At 44.2% G+C, this 25,979-nt stretch overlaps 1 protein-coding gene across 1 annotated transcript in view; it reads left to right on the plus strand.

Annotated features, from left to right (window-relative positions):
• Positions 1-19,798, plus strand: part of LOC106600349 (uncharacterized) — a 36,386-nt gene extending 16,588 nt beyond the window's left edge. The window contains exons 25-37 of the mRNA XM_014191657.3: positions 12,596-12,643; positions 12,734-12,823; positions 12,918-12,986; positions 13,076-13,147; positions 13,250-13,309; positions 13,443-13,514; positions 13,701-13,760; positions 13,892-13,939; positions 14,031-14,108; positions 14,200-14,239; positions 14,989-15,040; positions 15,159-15,573; positions 15,703-19,798. Of these exons, the coding sequence (XP_014047132.3) occupies positions 12,596-12,643; positions 12,734-12,823; positions 12,918-12,986; positions 13,076-13,147; positions 13,250-13,309; positions 13,443-13,514; positions 13,701-13,760; positions 13,892-13,939; positions 14,031-14,108; positions 14,200-14,239; positions 14,989-15,040; positions 15,159-15,573; positions 15,703-17,436 (2,838 nt within the window). The 3' untranslated portion in view covers positions 17,437-19,798. The remainder of the gene's footprint in view (positions 1-12,595; positions 12,644-12,733; positions 12,824-12,917; positions 12,987-13,075; positions 13,148-13,249; positions 13,310-13,442; positions 13,515-13,700; positions 13,761-13,891; positions 13,940-14,030; positions 14,109-14,199; positions 14,240-14,988; positions 15,041-15,158; positions 15,574-15,702) is intronic.
• The last annotated feature ends 6,181 nt before the right edge of the window (positions 19,799-25,979 follow it).

Here is a 25,979-nt window from a genome sequence, read left to right on the forward strand (position 1 = left end):
TGAAATCTTTGGTCTGAATGCCAAGCGTCACGTCTGGAGGAAACCTGGCACCTACGGTGAAGAATGGTGGTGCCAGCATCATGCTGTGGGGATGTTTTTCAGTGGCAGGCATTAGGAGACTAGTCAGGATTGAAGGAAAGATGAATGGAGCAAAGTATAGAGAGATCCTTGATGAAATCCTGCTCCAGTGCGCACAGGACCTCAGACTGGGGCAAAGGTTTACCTTCCAACAGGACAACGACCTTAAGCACACAGCCAAGACAAAGCAGGAGTGGCTTTGGAACAAGTCTCTGAATGCCCTTGGCTCAATAGATCATAATAAACATTTTAGCATATGTATAATACAGGGATGCACAATTTATAGTACAATATTTACACATGTATCAGGAAAGGGGGGATTGGGGGGCAAGTGTTTAAATTGTGCAATATTAGCAATAGTAAGTAAGAGTCTGGTAGCAGCAGTTGCGATGTGTGTGTGTGTGTGTGTGTGTAGCATGAATGTATATGTGTGCGTGAGTGACTGCATGTGTGCGGAGAGTCAGTACAGGTGATCAGTCCTGTTGAAGTATTCAACAGTATGATGGCTTGTAGATAGAAACAGTTTCTGAGCCTGTTGGTACCAGACCTCATCCTCCGATACGGTCTGCTCGACGGTAAGAGAGTGAATAGCTCATGGCTGCGGGACTTCCTCGGGCACCATTTCCAAGTAGATGTCCTGGATGGGTGGGAGCACAGTCCCAGTGATGTACTGGGCCGTCTTCAACACCCGCTGTAGGGCCTTGCGGTCGTGGATGGAGTACCAGGCCGTGATGCAACCGGTCAGGACGCTCTCGATGGTGCAGCAGTACTATTTGGGAGGACCCGGGGTGGCATGCCAAATTTATTCAGCAGCCTTAGGAAGTAGACACGTTGTCGCGCCCTCTTGACAAGTGTGGTGATGTTGTTGATCCACATCAAGTCATCGGTGATGTGGATGCAGAGGATCATAAAACTACTGACTCTCTACTGCAGTCCCATTGATGTGGATTGGGGCGTGTTCCCTCCTCTGCTTCTGGAAGTCAACCATCAACTCCTTTGTTTTGCTGACATTGAGGGAGAGGTTGTTGTCCTGGCACAACAATGCCAGTTCACCTACCTCCTCCCTATAGTCTGACTCATCGTTTTTGGTTATCAGGCCTACAACGGTGGTGTCGTCAGAAAACTTGGAGTTTGTGTCGTGTAAAAACAAGGGCTGAGGACACACCACTGGGGGGCCCCTGTGTTAAGAGTCAGTGTGAAGAAGGTGTTGTTGCCAATCCTCACAGCCTGCGGTCTGCCTGTCAGGAAGTCCAGGATCCAGCTGCAGAGGGTGGTGTCCAGACCCAGGGCTCTGAGCTTGGTGATGAGCTTGGAGGAAACAATAGTGTTGAATGCTGTAGTCAATTAACAGCATTCTCACATAGGTGTTCTTCTTGTCCAGATGTGTTAGGGATGTGTGAATGGCGATGGAAATGCCATCTTCCGTGGCTCTGTTGGAGCAGTAGGCAAATTGGAGTGGATCCAGTGTGGCTGGCATGCTGGCATTGATGTGGGCAATGACCAGCCTCTCGAAGCACTTTATGATGACAGGGGTGAGTGCGACGGGGCGACAGTCATTTGGGCATGTTGTAATGGGCAGTAATATTTGACGTGTGTGTGTATATATGATATTATAAATGCCTCACAATCGACTCGTAATAAGACTAAGCAATTATACTATTAAAATGTTTATCTGACTCATAACATAAATGGGCCACCATTTACTGTAGTGGGCAGTAATATTTGATATATGAATATACAGTATATGATATACATCACATGCGACTCGTAAAAAAAAAAAAAAAAATTATAAGCATCTAAGCTATTGTAACGGTTGTCTGTAAGAGGGAACCAAGGTGCAGCAGAGGATGTGTTCATCATTAGAATTTTAATTCAAAAAAGCAAGAGAACACTACAAAATGAACAAAAAACGACAGCAAACAGTCCTGTTAGGAAAATACTCTACACAGAAACAATTACCCACAAAACCCAAAGGAAAAACATGCTCCTTATGTGTGACTCCCAATCAGCAGCAACAAGCTTCAGCTGTGCCTGATTGGGAGCCACACACATGGCCCAAAACAAAGACATACCAAAACATAAAAAAAGGAACATAGAACGCCCACCCAATGTAACACCCTGGCCTAACCAAAATAAAGAACAAAAAACCTCTCTCTATGGCCAGGGCGTTACAGTACCCCCCCCCCCCCCCAAAGGTGCGGACTCCGGCCGCAAAACCTGACTCTGAAGGGGAGGGTCCGGGTGGGCCTTCTTACGGCGGCGGCTCAGGTGCGGGACGTGGCCTCTGCTCCACCCTTGGCGTCGCCCTCTTAGGTGGCGCACCTGGCCGCGCCGAAGGTCTGGTGGGCGACGCTGACTGCGCCCGGCTGGCGGGCGGCGATGGCTGCGCCCGGCTGGCGGGCGACCCTGGTTGCGCCCGGCTGGCGACCGGCGATGGCTGCGCCCGGCTGGCGGGCGACCCTGGTTGCGCCCGGCTGGCGACCGGCGATGGCTGCGCCCGGCTGGCGGGCGACCCTGGTTGCGCCCGGCTGGCGGGCGACCCTGGTTGCGCCCGGCTGGCGGGCGACCCTGGTTGCGCCCGGCTGGCGGGCGACCCTGGCGGCTCCGACGGCACTGACCCAGGATTCACCAGGCTGGGGAGACATGATGGATGCCTGGCCCTGGGCACAGGCACAGGACTCACCAGGCTGGGGAGACATGACAGAGGCCTGGCCCTAGGCGTAGGCACAGGACTCACCGGGCTGGCGGGCGTCCCTGGCCACTCTGGCAGTTCAGCGCAGTCTGGCCACTCCGGCAGTTCAGCGCAGTCTGGCCACTCTGACGACTGTTGACTGGCGGGCAGCTCTGACGACTGTTGACTGGCGGGCAGCTCTGACGACTGTTGACTGGCGGGCAGCTCTGACGACTGTTGACTGGCGGGCAGCTCTGACGACTGTTGACTGGCGGGCAGCTCTGAGGACTGTTGACTGGCGGGCAGCTCTGACTGCTCTGGACAGGTGAGACCCACTGGAGGCCTAGTCCTGGGAGGTGGCACAGGACGGACCAGGATGGGGAGACCCACTGGAGGCCTGGTCCGAGGAGGAGGCACAGGATAAAGCGGGCTGTGGGGGAGCACTGGAGTTCTGGTACGGACACTCTTTACCCACACTCCAGGCTGAATGCCCACTTTGGCCCGGCACGGGCGGAGAGCAGGCATTGGGCGAACTGGACCCTCCCAGCGCTCTGGAAACAGAGTGCGCAACGCCGGCGCAGGATAACCTGGACCGAGGAGGCGCACTGGAGACCAGACGCGCTGAGCTGGCACCATCCGCCCTGGCTCGATGCCTGCACTCGCATGGCACTTGCGGGGGGCTGGTATGTAGCGCACCGGGCTTTGAACGCGCACTGGGGACACCGTGCGCTCCACAGCATAACACGGTGTCTTACCAGTACCACGCTGCTTCCGGTAAGCATGGGGAGTTGGCTTAGGTCTACCACCTGACTCCGCCAATCTCCCCATGTGCCCCCCCCCAAAAAAATTGTGGGGCTGCCTCCCGTGTCCGTTGCGCTCCCTCTCCTCATACCAGCGCCTCTCAGCTCTCGCCGCCTCGATCTCCCACTGCGGGCGGCGATACTCCCCAGCTTGAGCCCATGGTTCACCTTCGTCCAGTAATTCCTCCCATCTCCAGGAATCCTGAACGATCCTCTCCAAAGTCCATGAGTCCTTCTCCTGGTGCCTCTCCTTCCTCTGCTGCTTGGTCCGTTTTTGTTGGGTAATTCTGTAACGGCTGTCTGCAAGAGGGAACCAAGGTGCAGCAGAGGATGTGTTCATCATTAGAATTTTAATTCAAAAAAGCAAGAGAACACTACAAAATGAACAAAAACGACAGCAAACAGTCCTGTTAGGAAAATACTCTACACAGAAACAATTACCCACAAAACCCAAAGGTAAAACATGCTCCTTATGTGTGACTCCCAATCAGCAGCAACGAGCTTCAGCTGTGCCTGATTGGGAGCCACACACATGGCCCAAAACAAAGACATACCAAAACATAGAAAAAGGAACATAGAACGCCCACCCAATGTAACACCCTGGCCTAACCAAAATAAAGAACAAAAAACCCCTCTCTATGGCCAGGGCGTTACAGCTATTTAGATTCAAAAACGGAGTTGTTTACCAATAGTATTACTGTAAAGTTCACCTCCAATCAGATATCAGACCTACATGATGTAAACTCTGTATCTCAGAGGTGACACAATGGGGGGTTGGAGAGATATACTAAGCAATTGGCCTATTCAAATGTTTATCTGACTGCATAAAGATTAGCAATGTGCAAGAGACTAGGGTTGAGTTACAGTAATACGCAATGAAGAAATGTCTGAGAACAGAATTCTAAATACAAGTGTATTGTAGCTTAAGTTACAAGGCATTAACAAGCATTACAAGACATTATTCTAAGCATGGTCTAAGCATAGTCTGAATGGCCATGCCCCAAAAGTCCATGGGGTGGAGAGAGAAAAAAATAGAAAGTCTCACCACAGCAGTTCAGGATAAAAAAAAAAAACTTTTATAAGCATCTAAGCTATTTAGATTCAACAACGGAGTTGTTGACCAATGGTATTACTGTAAAGTTCACCTCCAATCAGATATCAGACCTACATGATGTAAACTCTGTAGGTGACACAATGGGGGGTTGGAGAGATAATACAGAGAATGCTGAATTCCTAAGACGACACAGGAAATGAGTGCATACAGTTGATAAGAAGAGTCACTTTGGGTGCTGCCCTACAATGTGTCCTTGGTTTTCCTGGGCGCTGGAATGATGATGGTCTCCTTGAAGCAGGTGGGGACTACAGCCTGGGACAAGGACAGATGTCTGATCAGCGAACACTCTATACCTGGTGCTAACATGCTTCCTTTGTCCTCATCTTATCCACATTCTGATCATGCACATCACATCTACACGTCAGTAAAATATGTCTCTTATCTGTCCACTGTGTCATTATTGTGACCAAATATCCTGGTCCCTGCCTGTATGCCAATTGTTTGACACGTATTCTTTCAAAAATGATATTTATTTTAAGACATTGATGCCTTAAGTCAATGGCATCACCTGTCCATGATTTTAGAGGGCGGGATAATGATGATTTAAATAATTTCACTGTCCAGATCTGTCTACACTTCTAAGATATCCAAATACAATGCGTGTCTGACTACCTCTGGAGGGTAGAAAGATCTGATCACAATCAGATCACAATGAGTCTTTTTATCGTCTACACTTGTCCAAAAATGTGGGCACAATCTAAATGTGGAGAAGATCAGAACAAAGGCCATATGTTAGAACCAGGTATAAATGGGGCTTCTGAGGACATGGCCAGGAATTCTTGTTGGGGTATGTCCGGATTGTTATTGTGGGTACAACATCATCAACACATTACCTAATGAAGCCTGTGACTGACTATGTATATTCGTCAGTGTTGATGGATGAGTTCTGGTTGGATGAATCTTTGAACATATTCCAATCAGTATTCTCAAAACACTTCTGCAGCATTGAGTCTACCTCCTCTGTCCAAGCCCTCACTATTCTCTATTCTCTGCTTGTAGGCAGGGAGTAGGAACAGAGCGACGTGATCTGATTGTCCGAAGTGGGGCTGGGGGATGGTTTTGTATGCATCACGGATGTTTGTGTACACATGGTCCAGCACATTGTTTCCTCTCATCATATTTAGCTAATGTTATTGCGGGTGTAGCGAAATGCTTGTGTTCCTAGCTCCCAACAGTGCAGTAGTGTCTAACAATTTACAATAATACACACAAATCTAAAAGTAAAATAATGGAATTAAGAAATATGTAAATATTAGATTGAGCAATGTCAGAGAGGCACCTGTACTGACCTCGCCCTCTGGATGGTAGCGGGGTGAACAGGCCGTGGCTTGGGTGGTTGATGTTCTTGATGATCTTCTTGGCCTTCTTGTGACATCGGGTGCTGTAGATGTCCTGGAGGGCAGGTAGTTTGCCCCCGGTGATGCATTGGGCAGACCGCACCATCCTCTGGAGAGCCCTTCGGTTGTAGGCGGTGCAGTTGTCGTACCATGCGGTGATACAGCCCAACAGGATGCTCTTAATTGTGCATCTGTAAAAGTTTGAGGGTTTTAGGGGCCAAGCCAAATTCTCAGCCTCCTGAGGTTGAAGAGGTGCTGTTGCACCTTCTTCACCACACGGTCTGTGTGGATGAACCATTTCAGATCATTATTGATGTGTACGCCGAGGAACTTTAAGCTTTCCACCTTCTCCACTGCGGTCCCGTCGATGTGGATAGGGGCGTGCTCCCTCTGCTCTTTCCTAAAGTCCACGATCAGCTCCTTTGTTTTGTTGACGTTGAGTGAGAGGCTGTTTTCCTGGTTATTAACCCTCATGGGGCAGGATACACATAGGCAGAGTTGTGGAGTCTGACTCGAGTCACAAATTTGATGAATTGTTGCTCGACTTGATTGAAAATAAATTAATTTGAGACTTCACATGGACTTGGGACTCGCCTTTGACTTGAGGCTGATGACTTGAAATTATCTGGCCAGGTTTTGTCATGTTTTGTCACTCATTCTATGGCACAGAGTCTCTGGATTACTCTCCACGAAGCCAAAGACAGTAGCCGCACCATCGGCCTTGCAAAAAAACATGCACAAGGATAGTGAAAGGCACACTCTGTCCAATGACTGGACCAGCAAACTGTCAATCAACAAAGGTTGGGTGAGCTAGCGAACAGATTGCTTATTTTTTGTACAGCTATAGGATCGGGTGCGGCGCAAACATAAAAATTGTAAGGAGAGCTGAAAGAGAGCGACCTGGCTCTACGTATTTTACTGGTTTATGACACCGCCCCCGGTTAGAGGGTAATAAAGTTGCTCAAGAGTTAATACATACAGGAACTTTATTCAAACACACGGAGGAAGATGAACATGGGGATGGTGCTGTAATGGACAAAAACTGAGAGATAATGAATATGCTATTCAGGAGATAAATACACTCGCCTGAATAGATATAGACAGATAGGCCAATTTGACCCCCTCAATAATATACCATGATGAATTTGATGGATTGGAAATAAGTTTCCCCACAAAAGCTACTGGCTTTCTATGGCTTTACACTACACAGTACTACTCAATTCCTAATTTTATTATGCTTTTGGTTTGGCCCGATCTTCAGAGGCCATGGTTTGTGAAGGGGAAAAAAGTTGCGTAATGCTTGTAAGGGAAATGGAGCAATAGCTCCTCTCTTTCTCTCTCTCTCTTCTTAACAAACCGTTAATTATGTGAGCTAACTTGTAACAAATAAAGAAGTACAGTCATATTTCACATGGTAAATTCACAAAAACTATATAGAACATGATATTTTTCAAATGGAGAAAGTTTCTATTGCAAGGTGATGAGATGTGTATCTCAAGTGTGAACAGTATTTCTAAAAACTAGTGATAATTGGTAGTGGTTATATTGGGCTCAATTTTGTGAGTTCAAAGACAACTTTGAAAATGCCTGTTTCTCTGAACCTCAGGCAGTAGACTCAAGAACACCTTTCCCTCATCAGTCAATGGCAGCGTGCCTGTCTCACAGACTCTGACCAGCAGCAGCAACCTATCCTCCTTATTTACAGTGCATTCGGAAAGTATTCAGACCCCTTCACTTTTTCCACATTTTGTTACGCTACAGCAATATTCTAAAATCGATGAAAAAAAAAAGATCCTCAATCTACACACAATACCCCATAATGACAAAGTGGAAACTGGTTTTTAGAAATATTTGCAAATAAAAAAGCAGATACCATATTTACATAAGTATTCAGACACTTTGCTATGAGACTCGAAATTGAGCTCAGGTGCATCTTGTTTCCATTGATCATCCTTGATGTTTCTACAAGTTGATTGGAGTCCACCTGTGGTAAATGCAAATGATTGGACATGATTTGGAAAGGCACACGCCTGTTTATATAAGGTCCCACAGTTCACAGTGCCTGTCAGAGCAAAAACCAAGCCCCCCCAAAAACAGTATGCAGCATTGAAGGACCCCAAGAACACAGTGGTCTCCATCAGTCTTAAATGGAAGAAGTTTGGAACCACCAAGACTTCCTAGAGCTGGCCGCCCGGCCAAACTGAACAATCGGGGAGAAGGGCCTTGGTCAGGCCTTTATGGTAGAGTGGCCAGACGGAAGCCATTCCTCAGTAAAAGGCACATGACAGCCCGCTTGGAGTTTGCCAAAAGGCACCTAAAGGACACAGACTATGAGAAACAAGATTTCATCTTTGGTCTGATGAAACCAAGATTGAATTGTTTTGCCTGAATGCCAAGCGTCACGTCTGGAGGAAACCAGGCACCGTTTATCACCTGGCCAGTCAGGATCAAGGGAAAGATGAACGAAGCAAAGTACAGAGAGATCCTTGATGAAAACCTGCTCCAGAGCGCTCAGGACCTAAGACTGGGGCGAAGGTTCACCTTCCAACAGGACAACGACCCTAAGCACACAGCCAAGACAACGCAGGAGTGGCTTCAGGACAAGTCTCTGAATGTCCTTGAGTGGCCCAGCCAGAGCCGGACTTGAACCCGATAAAACTTCTCTGGAGAGACCTGAAAATAGCTGTGCAGCGACGCTCCCCATCCAACCTGACAGAGCTTGAGAGGATCTGCAGAGAAGAATGGGAGAAACTCCCCAAATATAGGTGTGCCAAGCTTGTATCGTCATATTGAAGAAGACTCGAGGCTGTAATCGCTGCCAAATGTGCTTCAACAACTAGTTTACTACTAAGTAAAGGGTCTGGCTAACCACTATGGCTAACCAAAAAGGACTGGTTTGAAAGATGGATCATCAAATCCATTGAGGCTTTAAACGTTTTCTTAAACTATAATTGTTTTACACTCAAAGCAACTGGGAAACGTCCATGGCAGGCATTGTTGTTACACAAATCCTATTTAATCACTTGTAACTTGCTGTTTTGGACCGTCAGTATTCCAAAACTGATTTCAAAAACCAAACTAATTTGACCATTGAGGCCTGCAGTGTGAACAAGGCTTTAGACAAATTCTAATTGGCTTCTCAAGAGGCTGTGCAGTCTTGCCCTCTACTTGTGTCTGTTCAGCTAGGACAGGTTAAACCTGATTTATTTTTCTGATTTATTGCCTGTGTACATTTGGTAAATCTACTTGTATATTTTGTATGATATAGCGGTTTAACCATTGGATCACCAAGACCTGTAAATAAATCTACTGAGCATGTCAACCTGCCTACTGATTTCATGACCTTATGACTGCTACAAGGTCCCCAAAAATGTGTTGTAGACAAAATAGTGTCAAGGGCTGTCTGTAGCCTCAATAAATATACAGAGATTTGTAGTTGAACAAGTCATTGCATGTTTATAGATGTTTTCAACTTCGGCACACCAGGAATTGTTGATGAGGAAGCATACACCTCTCCCTCTACTCTTCAATCCATTCAATCCATATGGGAAATGGAAAAGCCGCCTGATTGAATAGAAAAGTTGAGTGAATTGTCAGTTTAATGTTTTTATTTGACCTTTATTTAACTAGGCAAGTCAGTTAACCTCTTGGGGCTAGGTGGGACGCTAGCGTGCCACCCGTGGTGCACTCCATCAACAGCAGGTGCATTTCAAGAGCGGCAAATTTGAATCCAAATAAATGTCAAAATTCAAATTTTTCAAAAATACAACTATTTTACACCATTTGAAAGATAAACATCTCCTTAATCTAACCACGTTTTACGATTTCAAAAAGGTTTTACGGCGAAAGCATAAATTTAGAGTATGTTAGGACAGTACATTTACAAGAGTTGTGTGTAATGTTTTGTCAAGTCAAAGACAGGGTCACCAAAACCATAAAACCAGCTAAAATGATGCACTAACCTTTTACAATCTCCATCAGATGACACTCCTAGGACATTATGTTAGACAATGCATGCATTTTTAGTTCTATCAAGTTCATATTTATATCCAAAAACAGCGTTTTACTATGGCATTGATGTTGAGGAAATCGTTTCCCTCCAATAACCGGCAGTCAAGTCAGCGTAACAAATTAAATAATTAAAATTAGAAAACATTGGTAAAATATTATATTGTCATTTAAAGAATTATAGATTTACATCTCTTGAACGCAATCAACTTGCCAGATTTAAAAATAACCTTACTGGGAAATCACACTTTGCAATAATCTGAGCACTGCGCCCAGAAAAATACGCGTTGCGATACAGACTAGACGTCATGTTGGGGAGATCTAAAATCGAAAATACTATGTAAATAATCCATTACCTTTGATTCTCTTCATCAGATGTCACTTCCAGGTATCACAGGTCCATAACGAATGTAGTTTTGTTCAAAAAAGCTCATCATTTATGTCCAAAAATCTCCGTCTCGTTAGCACATGATGTAAGCCAGCCGGACTTCTCGTCATGAACGAGGGGAAAAAATATATTTCCGTTCGTTCAAACATGTCAAACGTTGTATAGCATAAATCATTAGGGCCTTTTTTAACCAGAACATGAATAATATTCAAGGTGGACGAATGCATACTCTTTTATAACGTATTGGAACGAGGGTACCCAACATGAACTCGCGCGCCAGGTGTCTAATGGGACATCATCGTTCCATGGCTCTTGTTCGGTCAGATCTCCCTCCAGAAGACTCAAAACACTTTGTAAAGGCTGGTGACATCTAGTGGAAGCAATAGGAAGTGCCAAAATATTCCTAAACCCCTGTGTTTTTCAATGGGATAGGTTTAAAGTCAATACAACACATCAGGTATCCACTTCCTGTCAGAAAATGTCTCAGGGTTTTGCCTGCCAAATGAGTTCTGTTATACTCAGACACCATTCAAACAGTTTTGGAAACTTTAGAGTGTTTTCTATCCATATATAATAAGTATATGCATATTCTAGTTACTGGGTAGGATTAGTAACCAGATTAAATCGGGTACATTTTTTTTATCCAGACGTGCAAATGCTGCCCCCTAGACCCAACAGGTTAAGACCAAATTCTTATTTTCAATGACGGCCTAGAAACAGTGGGTCAACTGCCTTGTTCAGGGGCAGAAAAAACTAAGACAGCATTCCCTAATGTCCCTCTGCGATTGAAGCCTTGCTTTGAGTTCAAAGTGCAAGTGCTGGTTAATTTAATTACATTTTAAAATGTTTGGGGGGGTGGGGGTGAAGGTGAGGAGGAGGATTATTTAAGATACTTTTTGAAGATTTTTTCAGAAGATGGGCAGGGGCTCTACTGTCCTAGTTTCAGGGGGAATCTGGTTCCACCATTGGGCTTCCAGGACAGAGAAGAGCTTGGACTGGGCTGAGCGGGAGCTGCCCTCCCGTAGCGGTGGGAGGGCCAAGAACCTGAGGTGGCAGAACGGAGTGCTCGGGTTGGGGTGTAGGGTTTGAGCATAGCCTGAAGGTAGGCAGGGGCAGTTCCTCTTGCTGTTCCGTAGGTAAGCACCATGGTCTTGTAGTGGATGCGAACTTCGACTGGAAGCCAGTGGAGTGTGCGGAGGAACGTGGTGACATGAGAGAACTTGGGAAGGTTGGAAACCAAGCGGGCTGCAGTGTTCTGGATAAGTTGCAGGGGTTTGATGGGACAAGGTGGAGAGGACAAGTGCCTGGGTTAGGACCTGCACCGCTTCCTGTGTGAGGTAGGGTCGTACTCTACGGAGGTTGTAGAGGATGAACCTGCAAGAGCCGGTCACTGCTTTGATGTTTGCAGAGAACGACAGGGTGTTGTCCGGGGTAATGCCAAGTTTATTTGCACTCTGCGAGGGCGACACTGTGGAGTTGTCAACCGTGATGGAGAGGTCTTTGAGGGGGAAGGCCTTCCCTGGGAGGAAGAGCAGTTCCGTCTTGTTGAGCTTGAGGTGGTGGGCCGACATCCAAGTTGAGATATCTGCCAGGAACGCAGAGATGCATGTCACCACCTGGGTGTCAGAAGGGGGGGGGGGGAGAAAAGTAGTTGAGTGTCATCCGCATAGCAATGATAGGGGAGACCATGTGAGGATATGATGGAGCCAGGTGACTTGGTGTATAGAGAGAAGAGGAGGGGGCCTAGAACCGAGCCCTGGGGGACACCAGTAGTGAGAGTAAATGGTGCAGACACAGATCCTCTCCATGTCACCTGGTAGGAGCAGCCTGTCAGGTAGGAGTGACCTGCAGGTAGGATGCAATCCAAGAGTGAGCAGAGCCTGAGACGCCCAGCCCTGAGAGGGCTGAGAGGAGGATCTGATGGTTCACGGTGTCAAAGGCAGCGGATAGATCTAGGAGAATGAGAACAGAGGAGAGAGAGTCAGCTTTGGCAGTACGGAGAGCCTCTTTGACACAGAGAAGAGCAGTTTCGGTTAAGTGACCTGTCTTGAAGCCTGACTGGTTAGGGTCAAGAAGATCATTCTGAGAGAGATAACAAGAAAGTTAATCAGAGACAGCACACAAGTGTTTTGGAAAGAAAAGAAAGGTCTATAGTTTTTGACGTAGCCTGCTAATACTGTACTTTTGTTTTAAATTCAGGATTCAGATTTGGGAACAGACTGTAATGACAACCTCTCAGAAAGCAAGGTAATCTACTCTGAAAGGGTTGTCTCTGTTGTCTGGAACTTCTAGTGACTGTTTGTGTTAGTGTATTAACTCCCTCTGTATCTGATGTAGGAAAAAACTGCGATTTTGGGACTTACTGGGATTTTCAAAAGGGCTCCAAGACCATCGCCAAAGCCATCCCCACGCTCCACTGTTGATAAGGTAGTAAAGTTGTCACTCTCTGGTGTTCTTTGTAACAGTATCAATGTACAATCAAATGAATGTTTATAGTAACCCTGTGCTCTAAATATGTCAGGACCCTCTTACTGAGTACGAGGAACTCTCTGCCAGCAATGACAGCCTCTCAGACTTCACCACAATTAAGGTAATATTTTGTATACTTACATTTTATGTATAAATACATTTGATTTCATATAATTAAGTATGTTTTAGAAAATGACTCTTTTTTTGTAGGAAAATCTCTCTGCACAAATAGAACTCTCAGCCAGCAATGATAGTTTTTCCGACACTACAACCACCAGCAAAGTGAGTCTTGCACCTTATTTTACCTACACCTACCTTTATCATCACTTTGTTAACCCACCAATTTGCCTTGTATGTTTAACTGTGTATGTATTTTTGACACAGGAGAAAAAAGGAGGGTTTGGCGGAATCTTCAGGAGAACTCCAAAACCTTTCGAGCAACAGGTAATTACAGTCATGTAACATGAGCATTAGCAACTGTAGCCAACTGATATATGTTACTATGCAGTTTACACCCAGAACAGAAAACAATGTAAACAACATATGTTTACACGTCCTATCTTTCTCTCTCTATTAGGACAGTATGGACACAGAGCCACCTGTGAGAGGTAAGCTGAGGCGCCAGAGGACAATCAAGATGAAGAGACGGGTGAGTGATCAGTTATTTAGGTGAATCGACCCATGATTGACCTATGATTTCAGAGATTTCACTCACGTCGCTACTCAATACAGTTACTTGTCTGGACCCAGTTGGTTTTGAGGCCATACTTTTGTTATGTACTATAAATGATTTTGTTATTTTCATGTTGAATATTAAATCAAAGTTGCTTCTCAGGTTGTGTCATTCCAAGTGAAAAGAACTCTCCAGAGGATTCCAAAATGTACTGCTGCTCGGGTATTGCTATATCTTCTTACGTTCCTCAACCCCTCCAACTCAGTCCCATCACTTAATGCCCCTCTATGTAAAATAGTTTGTAATACAGTAGTAGTAAAATAGATGCTGTGGTTTTCTGATTTCTCCCTCAGGACTCTGATAAGGAGCATGTGGAGCTGCAAGGGGTGGCCACACTGCAGGTCAGCTATAGAACATGTGTATCGTGCATACTGGTGCTTTATATGTTGCCTGTGTCCAGTGGTCTGATGTCTGTCTGTCTGTCTGTTCCAGGAGAGCACAGTGGAGATCCAGCCTGTGGAGATGGCCGCATACCCCACTGACGGAGTCAACCTTCTGGAGTCTGAAGAGGTGTGTCTGTCTCTCGGTATCTGTCACTCATTCACACTCTCTGATTTGGAGATGACTCTGACATGTTTTCTCATTGTTGTTTCTTTTCCAGGAGAGTGACGGCCTGTTGGACTGGTGGAGATCAGTCGAAGGTGTGTTTCCACATCAAACTATTTCTGTTTGTCTGTGTGTAACCGGTGCTGTACTGCACCGCTGTAACTCTGCGTTGTGTGTGGTTGATTGAGACTATAGATGTGGACTTTGGAGATCAGGAAGTTTCAATCAAGCACAATTCACTCTCTGCATCCTGCATCTGCATCCAATAGGGAAAAAAACATTTGTAGAGCACATATGTTCTGCGAATCGTCACCTCTTTCTACAACAGATGCACAATACAAGGGACTGGGATCATTCGAGGAGCTAGCCATCGTTCACACATACAATAGCCTGCTAATACCTTAGCTAGCTATTAACCACATGTTGAATTCAGAATGTTGACATCATCCTAAAAAGTACAATTACATCTTAACAATACCATCCACATATGAGTAACCTCTAAATATACAACATTATTCATGAACAAAACACGGTGTGTATGACTTTGTGCTTAAAAGAATCAAACTTTTCTGAAGACGACAGAAAAATCATGCCTACCTCTCATAGTGCATCAAAATGATTTGAGCACGAGCACGCAGGGCAAAGCGTAAGTACACACTCCCCTACTCCCAGGATGCAGGCATGCATAATAACAAATCAACATGACATATTAATATATGAACCTGGTGAAATTCACATAGTACTTTAACAACTGTTACATGTGCGTGCATTTAAGTGGCTGAGGGAATATTTATGTGTTGGAGAAGTGTGATAAAAGTATAACTCTTGTGTTGTGGGTTACCAGGTTGGGAGCAATGGAATGAAACGTCCCATTTCCAAGAGGATGAAGCAGATATGTGAGTCATTCATCTCTCTGTGCCTTACGTCCAAGTTCAAAATGTAATTGTCCATCTTCTGTTGACATGGAAAGTTCATTTTAAAATGCCTCTGTCTCTCCCTCTTTCCCTCCCTCAGGGTGGTGGAGCAGGTGGCTGACCGTGTGTTCATGGCGGCTCGGCTGTTTGTGCGTCTCTTCAACCAGCGGGGAGCGTCACTGCAGGGCCGTATCCTGGAGCTGCTGGCCCAGGCCGACGCTGCCGACCAGTTCCACAAGAGGACGGTGACGGCCGCTGTGGGGGGAGGCGTGGCCAGTGTGTGTGGCAGTGTGGCCACCATCACTGGCCTCATCCTTGCCCCCTTCACCTTTGGAGCCTCCATCATCGTCACCGCTGTAGGCATCTCTGTGGCGACCGCTGGAAGCATCGCCTCGGCAACGGCCAACATCACTGATACAGTGCACTCCAACATGGACTGCAAGAAAGTGGAGAAGATGATCCAGGGCTACCAGGAGGAGATCAAGGATATCAGGGAGTGTATGGAGTTTGTACAGGTGGGTTACTGTTATTTCTCTCTCACTTTCTCACTAAGTGGCACAAGCATGCAAATTAACATCCTGTATACACATACACACTCCTCCACCTCTATCCCTCACGTGTCCTTTCTCTCTGTGTGTCTGCAGGAAGGTATGGAAGCTCTGCAGGAGGGGAACTTTGAAAAGTACACTGAGAGTGCAGCCAAGAAGGCTCTGAACCACAACATAAAGCACGTGATGAAGGAGGGGGGGCGGGCCGGAAAGAAACTGATGATCAACACAGACAAGCTCATCAGCACCGTGCAGGTTCTAGGCGTGGCAGGGGGGGCCGCCAAAGCTGTTAAGGCCATCAGCGTTACCACAGGTGTCATGTCCGCTCTCTTCCTCGCACTTGACGTCTTCTTCCTCGCCAAGGATTCCCATGAGCTGCGCAAGGGCGCTAAGACAAAGTTCGCCTCCGAGATCCGAGAGATGTGCAAGGACCTGCAGGACGGGCTACTGGAGCTGAACAAGGTGAAAACCCAGCTGCAGAAAACCATGGATGGGATCGAGCTGGAAGAGTACGAGGAGGAGGAGGAAGTGGAGGTGGAAGTGGATGATGACCTGGAGTCAGACCCAGTTAAACTAGCTCAGCTGGAGCAAGAGCTGGACCAGTTAGAGGAGAAGTTGGACAAGAAGGTCCAGGAGGAACAGAAATGGAATAAAAGCAAGGAGGAGGCAGATAAGAGTGAGGAAAGGGAAATTAAGGAGGAGAAGAATACTAAAAAGAAGGATGGTAAGAAAGAGAAGGCGAGACCTAAAAGTAAAACAATCGAGTTGGGGAAGTTGTGTGAGACTGAGAAAGTGGAGATGGAGAAAGAGTGGACGACTGAGAGGGGAGACACTAATGGTAGTGTGAAAGGTGATAATAGCAGCGTTCAGAATAAAAAAGGGTCTGAGAAAGGAAAAATGAAAGATAAAGGAATGGAGAGTAGAAACACCAATGAAAAAGGAAATGTTGAGGGCAAAAAAGAGAAAAGAAATGATAGAGGCAGTACGAATGAGGAGGGTGAAGAAAAGGCAAGAAAGACTGAAAAACAAAAAGGTAGAGGGAATAAAAATGAGCCAGCTGATACAAAGAAAGGGATTTCACATGAAAATGTAGAGTCTGAAAGGGGGAAGAGTGAAAGAGTGAAGGAACAAAAAGCAGCTGGATTGGAGACTAAGATGAGGGTGAGGGAAACTTCAGAAAGAGGAAACGCAAGCAGACATAGCAGCAAGACTGACAAAGAGCAAATCCAGAAGAGGAGTCAGAGGGAGAGAGGCAGTAGAGATGAAATACCAGAGATTGCTCCAGGGAGAAGACGCAGTAAAGATCTGAAGTGTGGGAGCATAACTGAAACAGGTGAGATGGAGAGAATGAGTAAGACTGAAAGGGGTGGGGTAGAGAGGGGGGTTAGGAACTGGAGAGCAGAGATGGATAGGGGAAGTAAAGATAAGTACAGTGTTGACTTAAAGGGAGACTCCGAGAGGGGGAAGACAAAAGAGGAATCTGAGGTGAAAAGAACGAGTGGGGTTGAGAGAGGGACAGCTAAAGGGACCTCTAAGGAGGAAGGAGTGATAGAAAGAATGTCCAGGGGGGAAAACAAAGACAGGGAGTTGGGGTGTAAGAGGGAAAGAGCTGAGGAAAAGCGTGGGAGTAAGATTGAGAAAATGCAAAGAAAATTTGAAAGTGGTAGGGAGGGGGGCATCAGAAATGAAGATGAGGTGGTTCATCAGAGTGAAAGGGACAGGAAGGAGGGTGATGTTGAAAGGAACAGGAGAGATGGTGATGCAGAGCAGAAGCCTCTCCGCCAAGGCTCTCGTCCACGCTCCAAAGCCATCTGCCAATTTTACATCTGATGCATTATTAACTGAGTACTTAAAGAAGTATTCTAAAAGGGATTAACCTAGTGTTTGGTTTTATATTATTTACTTAGAGACATATTGAGACAAAGACAGTCATTGTGTTTTTAATATTTGAAAGAGCAATGGAACTCAAATGTGCCTTTTTATACACATTTTTCATGACAAAGTGATTTTTTAAACTTTTTTTTTTAAACAAGGTCACTGTAAAGATTGTTGTATGAAAATGAATTTCTCGTGGACAGATATACATAAACAATTGTCTGGAAGGAATGGGATGTATGGAATAACAAGCAGCAGAAGTTCCAGTGTTTGGGTTTTTTGTCACTGGTTATTTGGACAAATCACGATTTCGCAGGTGTTAGCATGTTTAGAATTTCGGAAGTGGAGTGGACTTTCGGCCATTACTTTCAAAGAGGGTGGAGATCCTTGTTCCGCTCCTCATTCTAGCATCTCTTCTCTTAACATGTATGGACCTAGAATTGAATCGAGCGCCTGACCAAATGCTGGGGACTTTAGTTCTCGGTTAACCAACATTATATGAACAAATCGCTGTCCAAAAGCTGGTAGCCATGCATACAGATGTCAATTAACTCCATAGGAAGAGTCACACTGACTCAAAGCACTTTATAAAACAATGGCTGCTGCTCATGGGGCCGATTCTGACCCGAATTAAGCGCACATAAATGGAACGCAATTACTTTTTTTATGCACTTTTCTCTCTATGCGTATTCTGACCTAAACTTAAGCAAGAGGAAAGCATGCTATTCACCCGCTATTTGTTCGGGGTGGAGATCTAATAAAATGGAGGTGTGGCAGAGGTGTGTCAACAGAGACGCCATATTCTGCCTGTTTCAAGTGGAAAAAGCATCTACTTATTTTTTTAAAATACAAATAACAGCATTCTCCTTGCACTGTAATACATACATTGATAAGAGCTATGTAAGTGAGTAATCCGTTTGGAGAAAGGGATTGCAAATACACATAGCAATTGTTTTAGATCATTCATCGTTATGATCCCTGGAGAAGAACGTGAAACCAGTCATATGGAAGAAAACTGAAAATCATATCAACATGACATGTATTGCGGCACCTTTTCCAAAGTTTAGTAGGCTATAAATAGCTGTACCGTTATTCTGAATTTTAATTGTGCACCCTCATAATTTGCGTAGATGACATTTGGAAATCCAAGCTATAGGCTTCTGTGCTGAACCTGACGATTTGATGAATGCGCTTTCTAATGTTTGAATTGTCTGCCCGGGCTTTTCTATGTTTTATTTGACAATTTGTATCATGTTAAATATTATCCACTATTGGGAGCCACCACCAGTAATACCCACATACATTTATAAATGTCACTTTAGTGTTCTTTTTCTTCAATTTGTAGCTTACATTTTGCATCATTCCATTCCGTTCCGTTTACGTTTCTTTCCTCTGTCACGTCTGTGGAGTTGTTCCTGAGGGTCGCTAGCATTAGTGGATCATATTAGGCTAATGTGCAATGATTTGGGACATGTAGCCTATTTGAATCATTATGGAACTCAGACCATACGTAGCAGGTTAAACCTGGAGCCTGGCACACGGTTCACGACGACTGGACCGGTCATACAGTTCCATGATTAGTGAGGAATAGGATAGCTATAATTATTGTTCATTCCTTATTGTGCACTTTTCCCCACCTTCCAATATTTCATGGATTGAATATGACAACTTTCAAGATGTATTTTTGATTCATCAATACATTCTGTGCGTAAATGTTCTCCAAACCTGTTTTTTTTAATGATTCATACATACTTTCTTAACCCTAAAATGTGTCTAAATAATCAGAGTATTTTTAAATCTACCAGTTGGTGCTGAAACGGAGACGAATACGCATATATTTATATGGCTTTCTTTTATTGATCTCTATATTCTAAACCCATTCTCAATGTATTCTAGTCAGTCTGTTGACAGAATTTGAATTTAAAAAGGTACACTGTATTTAAAGGGATGGCTTAACATGAATGTAGGTTACTGAAAATCCTGTTGAATGAAAACTCCACGAGAAAATCTGTTGACCAGGAAGTGAGAGGGATTTCAGCAGTTGAATTAACCTTTTCATGGGCGAGTTACAAATATCTTCAGCGTGAGTTTTTTTATGCACGTGATGTCAGAATGCACTCACTAGCTTGGTTTCCAACCAATTGGCAACAGATTTTCATTCAAAATCAGTATAAAGAAAATATGCGCATTTTCCCACCGGTGGTGTTTCTACCAAATTGACTTGTTATGGATAAAAATCAGTGCGTGATGACGTAGTGCAGACGAAATGTACTTTTTTTGCTTAAGTTTTCATGTACTGAATAAAAATGTAAAGTTCCATGTGTTTCCATTGCATTTTCAACTGTTGTGTTAAATAGCAAATGTACAGCTGGCAGATACGGTGTGGTTATACATGCCTATATATCGATTGTAACATGTAATATTCAACAAAAAATTGATAAGGTAATGCTGCAATAGAATGATTACTGACAGAATCTTACCACTCATGCAACGAACCGGTGGACATTTCCGTGCTTCATTGGAAACGTCAGTTCAAAATAATTTTGAAGACTGTTGTGGAGGGAGGGAGAGGGTAGGGAGGACACAATGTGAAGCTAAAATGCAGACTGCTATGGAATGTTGAGTGGAAGTTTATGTGGAATGACTAGCTAGTGTAGTTCAGGAAATGGAATGTAAGGTAAGAGGTTGGATGCTGCTAAAATTGCTTAATTGTTTTGGTTGGTTGGGCATTGTAACTTGTTGATATTGCTAGATAACTAGCTAACTGTAGCTAGCTATATGCTAACAGCATCTAGTTAAACTAGCTAGTTAGCTAGATTACATTAAATTCGGCTCCATTGTGACTACCTAGGTAGCTCTCGCTCACTAACGTTAGCCAACTAGCCAAGCTAAACTCAAGTTTATCGTAAATCATGGAGTTGCGAAGTGGCCCGTTTGGTTTGCTGACTAGACGGCCACTTCGCTTTTCTAGCTAACCAGCTAACAAAAGGGCAAATGTTAACCCACTGAATGATATTTCCTTAACGTGTTAAGTTGAAGCCATTCTCTCTGTGTGTGTGTGTGTGTGTGTGTGTGTGTGTGTGTGTGTGTGTGTGTGTGTGTGTGTGTGTGTGTGTGTGTGTGTGTGTGTGTGTGTGTGTGTGTGTGTGTGTGTGTGTGTGTGTGTGAGTGAGAGAGGAGTAGCTAGCTAGTATGAGAGGGAGCGAAAGAATGAATCTGGTGAACAATTTAGCCTAACATGGAATCTGATTATCACAATACTGTATGCATGGCAACACATGATGTCATGACACATTCTTATGAGGTATAGCTAAGTATCAGTTGTGTGTATCTGTGTTATATCTTTATAGTGGCAGACACCTGAGCTGATTCCAGACCAGCTGGACAGGACATAGTTCTATCAACCTTCAAGGGGAACCCATCTTTAGCTTTTGTCAGGTCACACACCAGTTTACATACACAAATATACAACCCGTCTCTGTATCATAAATTACAGTGTCTTCACCAGCCCAATCTAGTGACCACCATCCTCTGGACTCAGCCAGCCTAAACGGACAGGTATACACATCACTGGGACATTGTTGTTTCTAGGACTGTCCTGGACTAATCTTGGTCGACCGAAAATCGTCTGTTCTTTTGACCAAATGTTTGGTAGAAAATTTGAAACGTATATTTTTCCATATATTGACACACCCTATGTGTTTGAATAAAATCAACTATATGCATTGAGCTTGTCTGATGCTTTAAGGTTACGGTTTGATGAAATAAGACACAAATGACTCAAGAGGGAGCCAGAGATCAAGATAACCAGAAGAAAAACTTAACCTTACCCAACCATTCTCCTTCCGCTCCTGCTGGCTTTCGCAGATTCTGCCATTACTCTCCTGAAGTTGCCGGTAATAGGCTACAAGAAGAGTCGGCAACCTTTTTCATGTGGAATGCAAATTTATCTTACCATTTCTACCGATCTGTGTGCCGGTTATGGTTTTCACGTGCACATTTTCATGGAATAGTTTCATTTAATTTATATCTCAGTGTGATGTGATTAATCAAAATTCTATCCAAATCTAAATGAAAATGATAAACCTAAAAAGTAACTTCTATTGCCATTGTCAACTATGTAAAAATAGCCTACATAAGGCCAACAAATAAAAACCTTGCATCCTGTGCAGGTAGAAAATATCCTGATGAAAATAAATATCCTATAAATCATATTGGCTACGTATGGCCTGTCTGCAACAAACTTGAAACATTGTATCAACTATTAACTTGGGTCTGCCCGAAGCTCAACAAATGTATAAAATATTCTTGGCCTCGGTTTCCTGCACCAGTGAGCTCGGGTCAGACACAGCTGTAGGCTATTTGCACAAGGGATAAGAAGCAGTTCTTGACTTGGGCAGCTCACAAGAGCGGAGTACCGGCACCTCAAATGTTCTACTGCTTGAGCTCCTGTTCCTCTTATAGAATATTATCTCAAAAGAATTGTGAAGCTCCTGCACAATAATATAAACAGTGCCAGCATCCAAAATGAGTACCGGAACCTATTTTAGTCCAAGTCAAGCACTGATAAGAAGTAATCAGGTAGACCTATTTTATGACGTTTCCACTGGATCAGAGCATTACATTTTTCCCTTTATCGAAATGGAGAGAGCTAGAAATATTGTCACTCAATGGTTGTAAAAACAGACTTTTTGCTTTCTGTTTGAGGTGAAGAAAACATTACTTTGAGAAGCTCCACAGCTCAAAAATCTCTGAAACTGGAAACACTTATCTCCCTCACTAGCTTTAAGCACCAGCTGTCAGAGCAGATCACTGCACCTGTACATAGCCCATCTATTATTTAGCCCAAACAACTACCTCTTCCCCTACTGTATTTATTTATTTTGCTCCTTTGCACCCCATTATTTCTATTTCTACTTTGCACTTTCTTCCACTACAAATCTACCATTCCAGTGTTTTACTTGCTATATTGTATTTACTTTGCCACCATGGCCTTTTTTGCCTTTACCTCCCTTATCTCACCTCATTTGCTCACATTGTATATAGACTTATTTTTCTACTGTATTATTGACTTTGTTTTACTCCATGTGTAACTCTGTGTTGTTGTATGTGTCGAACTGCTTTGCTTTATCTTGGCCAGGTCGCAGTTGTAAATGAGAACTTGTTCTCAACTTGCCTACCTGGTAAATAAAGGTGAAATAAAAAATAAAATAAAACATTAGTGGTGGTGCCTTAAGCCAATCAGAAATACACTATTTACAGTGCCTTAAAGTATTCATACCCCTTGACTATTTCCGCATTTTGTTACGTTACAGCCTTATTCTAAAATGGATTAAATAAAATGTCCTCAGCAATCTACACACAATACCCCATAATGACAAAGCGAAAACAGATTTTCCATCAAACTTAAATGGAAGAAGTTGGAAACCACTAAGACTCTTCCAAGAGTTAGCTGCCTGGCCAAACTGAGCAATCAGGGGAGAAAGACCTTGGTCAGGGAGGTGACCAAGAACCCGATGGTCACTGACAGAGCTCCAGAGTTCCTCTGTGGAGATGGGAGAACCTTCCAGAAGGACAACATCTCTGCAGCATTCCACCAATCAGGCCTTTATGGTAGAGTGGCCAAACGGACAGGAGTTTGCCAAAAGGCACCAAAAGATTCTCAAAACATTAGAAACAAGATTATCTGGTCTGATGAAATCAAGATAGAACTCTTTGGCCTGAATGTCAAGCGTCACGTCTGGAGGAAACCTGGCAGCATCCCTACGGTGAAGAATGGTGGTGGCAGCATCATGCTGTGGGGATGTTTTTCAGCGGCAGGGACTGGGAGACTAGTCAGGATCGAGGCAAAGATGAACGGAGCAAAATACAGAGATCCTTGATGAAAATCTACTCCAGAGTGCTCAGTACCTCAGACTGGGGGCGAAGGTTCACCTTCCAACACGTCAACGACCCTAAGCACACAGCCAAGACAACGCAGGAGTGGCTTCGGGACAAGTCTCTGAATGTCCTTGAGTGGCCCAGGACTAGAACCCGATCAAACATCTCTGGACAGACCTGAAAATAGCTGTGCAGCGACGCTCCCCATCCAACCTGACAGAGCTTGAGAGGATCTGCAGAGAAGAATGGGAAAACTCCACAAATACAGGTGTGCCAAGCTTGTAGTGTCATACCCAAGAAGAGTCAAGGCTGTAATTGCTGCCGAATCTGCTTCAACAAAGTACTGAGTAAAGAGTCTGAATACTTATGCATATGTGATAGTTTAATTTTTCATAAATTAGCAACAAATTCTGAAAAACTGATTTTGATTTGTCATTATGGGGTAATGTGTGTAGATTGAGGAGGGGAAAATGTGATCAATTTTAGAATAAGGCTGTAACTTAAAATGTGGAAAAAGTGAAGAGGTCTGAATACTTCAGGAAGGCACTCTATATACCTACATTTGCGTGCAGGCCTGGTAGCCTATAGGCCTACTTCTATGCGTAAATCAGGTGCGCGTCCTTACTCAACATTAACAGGAGATCTGCAAACAAAAGACAATGACTAAATTGACAGAACTCATAAATGGAATGAAATAAACCAAAACGTGTTTCTCACAAGTGAAGCATAGGTTGTGCCCTCTGCAAACAATGTGTCCACTCCGACATTGAGAATGATGAGACTGGAATAATAATATATTGAATGTATTAACAGAAATGTTCATAACCAAACATTGTAGATTATAAATTATAGGAATTAACGGTAAATGTAGGCTACAACTGGTAGTAGGGAATAGACACCAACAATCAAAACGCAAACAATTCACAGTGATGTTATGAAACAATGAATGTGCACAAATTAGCGGGAGAGAGATAATTCTGTAGAGAGAAGTGCATTGTGCGCTGCGTGGTCAATCCGACATCTGCATTGGCCATGCAACATTTACTGTGATATGGCCTCTGCAGAAGTCAAAGTATTCAGACTGTACTAATTGCGATTCGTGGAGCAGCGCAGAGCTGTTGTGAAGGAAGTTGTCAAGGAAGTGAGTTTGATCATACAGGATGTACTGCCCCCACCCACCGTCAACCAATTATGTCAATGCAGAGCTATTCAGAGCTCTCATTGTTATAACATTTGGGAGTTCGCACAGCGATGTGGTACAGAGCTCGATTTGGCTTTTGTATGCCTCCAGAGGCTCCGCAATTGCGTCACACCTTCCATATGAACAATGGCGACCGTCATTCAGGGCAGGTGAGCCCCACCTGTTTAGCAAAAAAAATGTTGCCTATTTTACATGTTATTTTGCCATTAATATGTGACATACCAGTTTGCAAACAATGTATACATTTTTTTGTTTGTTAATAAAACACTGTCTCTTTGTTTCCTTGAGTAAGGCAACCCCTGTGTTTCAGCCTAGCACAGTGCTTTCTGTGGTGGTGGGGCAGCTAGCTGGAAAATACGGAGCGTAGGGGGTGGTAATGTTCTCTTGTTGCGCCGTGACTGCCTCAGTGGTCTGTCACTCACTCAAGCAGTCATCATCATGAATCAAGTCGACAATCTACTGGCAAATCCTTTTCATATGAAGAGAAGTTACAGATAAAACGTATCGGTGCTCATCGACCATTGGACAAATATTACAAGTTTGAAATCGCAAAGTCAACAATGAGTGGTTTGGAAGGAATCAGTGGCTAAATGCAAGCATTGCAAAGCTATCACTAGCCTGCTATTCAGTGGAGAGGGTGTTTGATACAAATCTGGGTTTAAGGGTCTCTTTTCCAAGCTTAAAAGGATAAACATTGACATGCCATGGACCAGAAAAGGTTGAATACATTGGCCATGCTGTCAATCCAGTATGACTTCTGCCATGTCCAAAACACCTGGAAACTCTGAAATCTCAGACTTTAGCGAGTTCAAGACAACTGGGAACTACGGAAGAAAAAAAAAAGGAACTCGGGCCTCTTTCTAGAGCTCCGACTTGAAGATCGCTGACGTCAGGATTCCTCTTTCTAGAGCTTCGACCTGAAGATCGCTGACGTCAGGATTCAGGCTTGTCCCCCCCCCCCCCCCCAAGAGTGCCAGTTGTCTTGAAAGCCCCATAAATCCAGAGAATACCAGACTTTGATGAATGTTCCATGACAAACTTTGCCCATAAGACCGCCACTCCACCTTCCTGTTCAAGTGAGCACAGCACAAGGTGAGTCCAAAAATGTTATAATGTGGTCCCTTTCCCCCTCATAACTTAAACTACAGTTCTGACTTGGTGGTGCATATGTAACCTATTTTAGAGAAATGTCATTGAATATTGTAAGAGCATTCATTGTCTGTTTATATGTCCCCTTTATTTATCCTACGTTTCTGACTTGGTGTACAGGGAGAACACTAAGAACGGCCCATGTTCTGAACTCTGTCGCTGTACATTTCAAAAGTCCTGAACAAATACTTATATTGACTAGGTCCGTCCTAGCTCACTCATTAAGGTCTTAATCTTAATTACAGATCGCCTCTTATCCGCTCGTCAT

This window comes from Salmo salar, chromosome 03 (genome assembly GCF_965601325.2).
Source record: "Salmo salar chromosome 03, fSalSal1, whole genome shotgun sequence".
Classification (NCBI taxonomy): domain Eukaryota; kingdom Metazoa; phylum Chordata; class Actinopteri; order Salmoniformes; family Salmonidae; genus Salmo; species Salmo salar.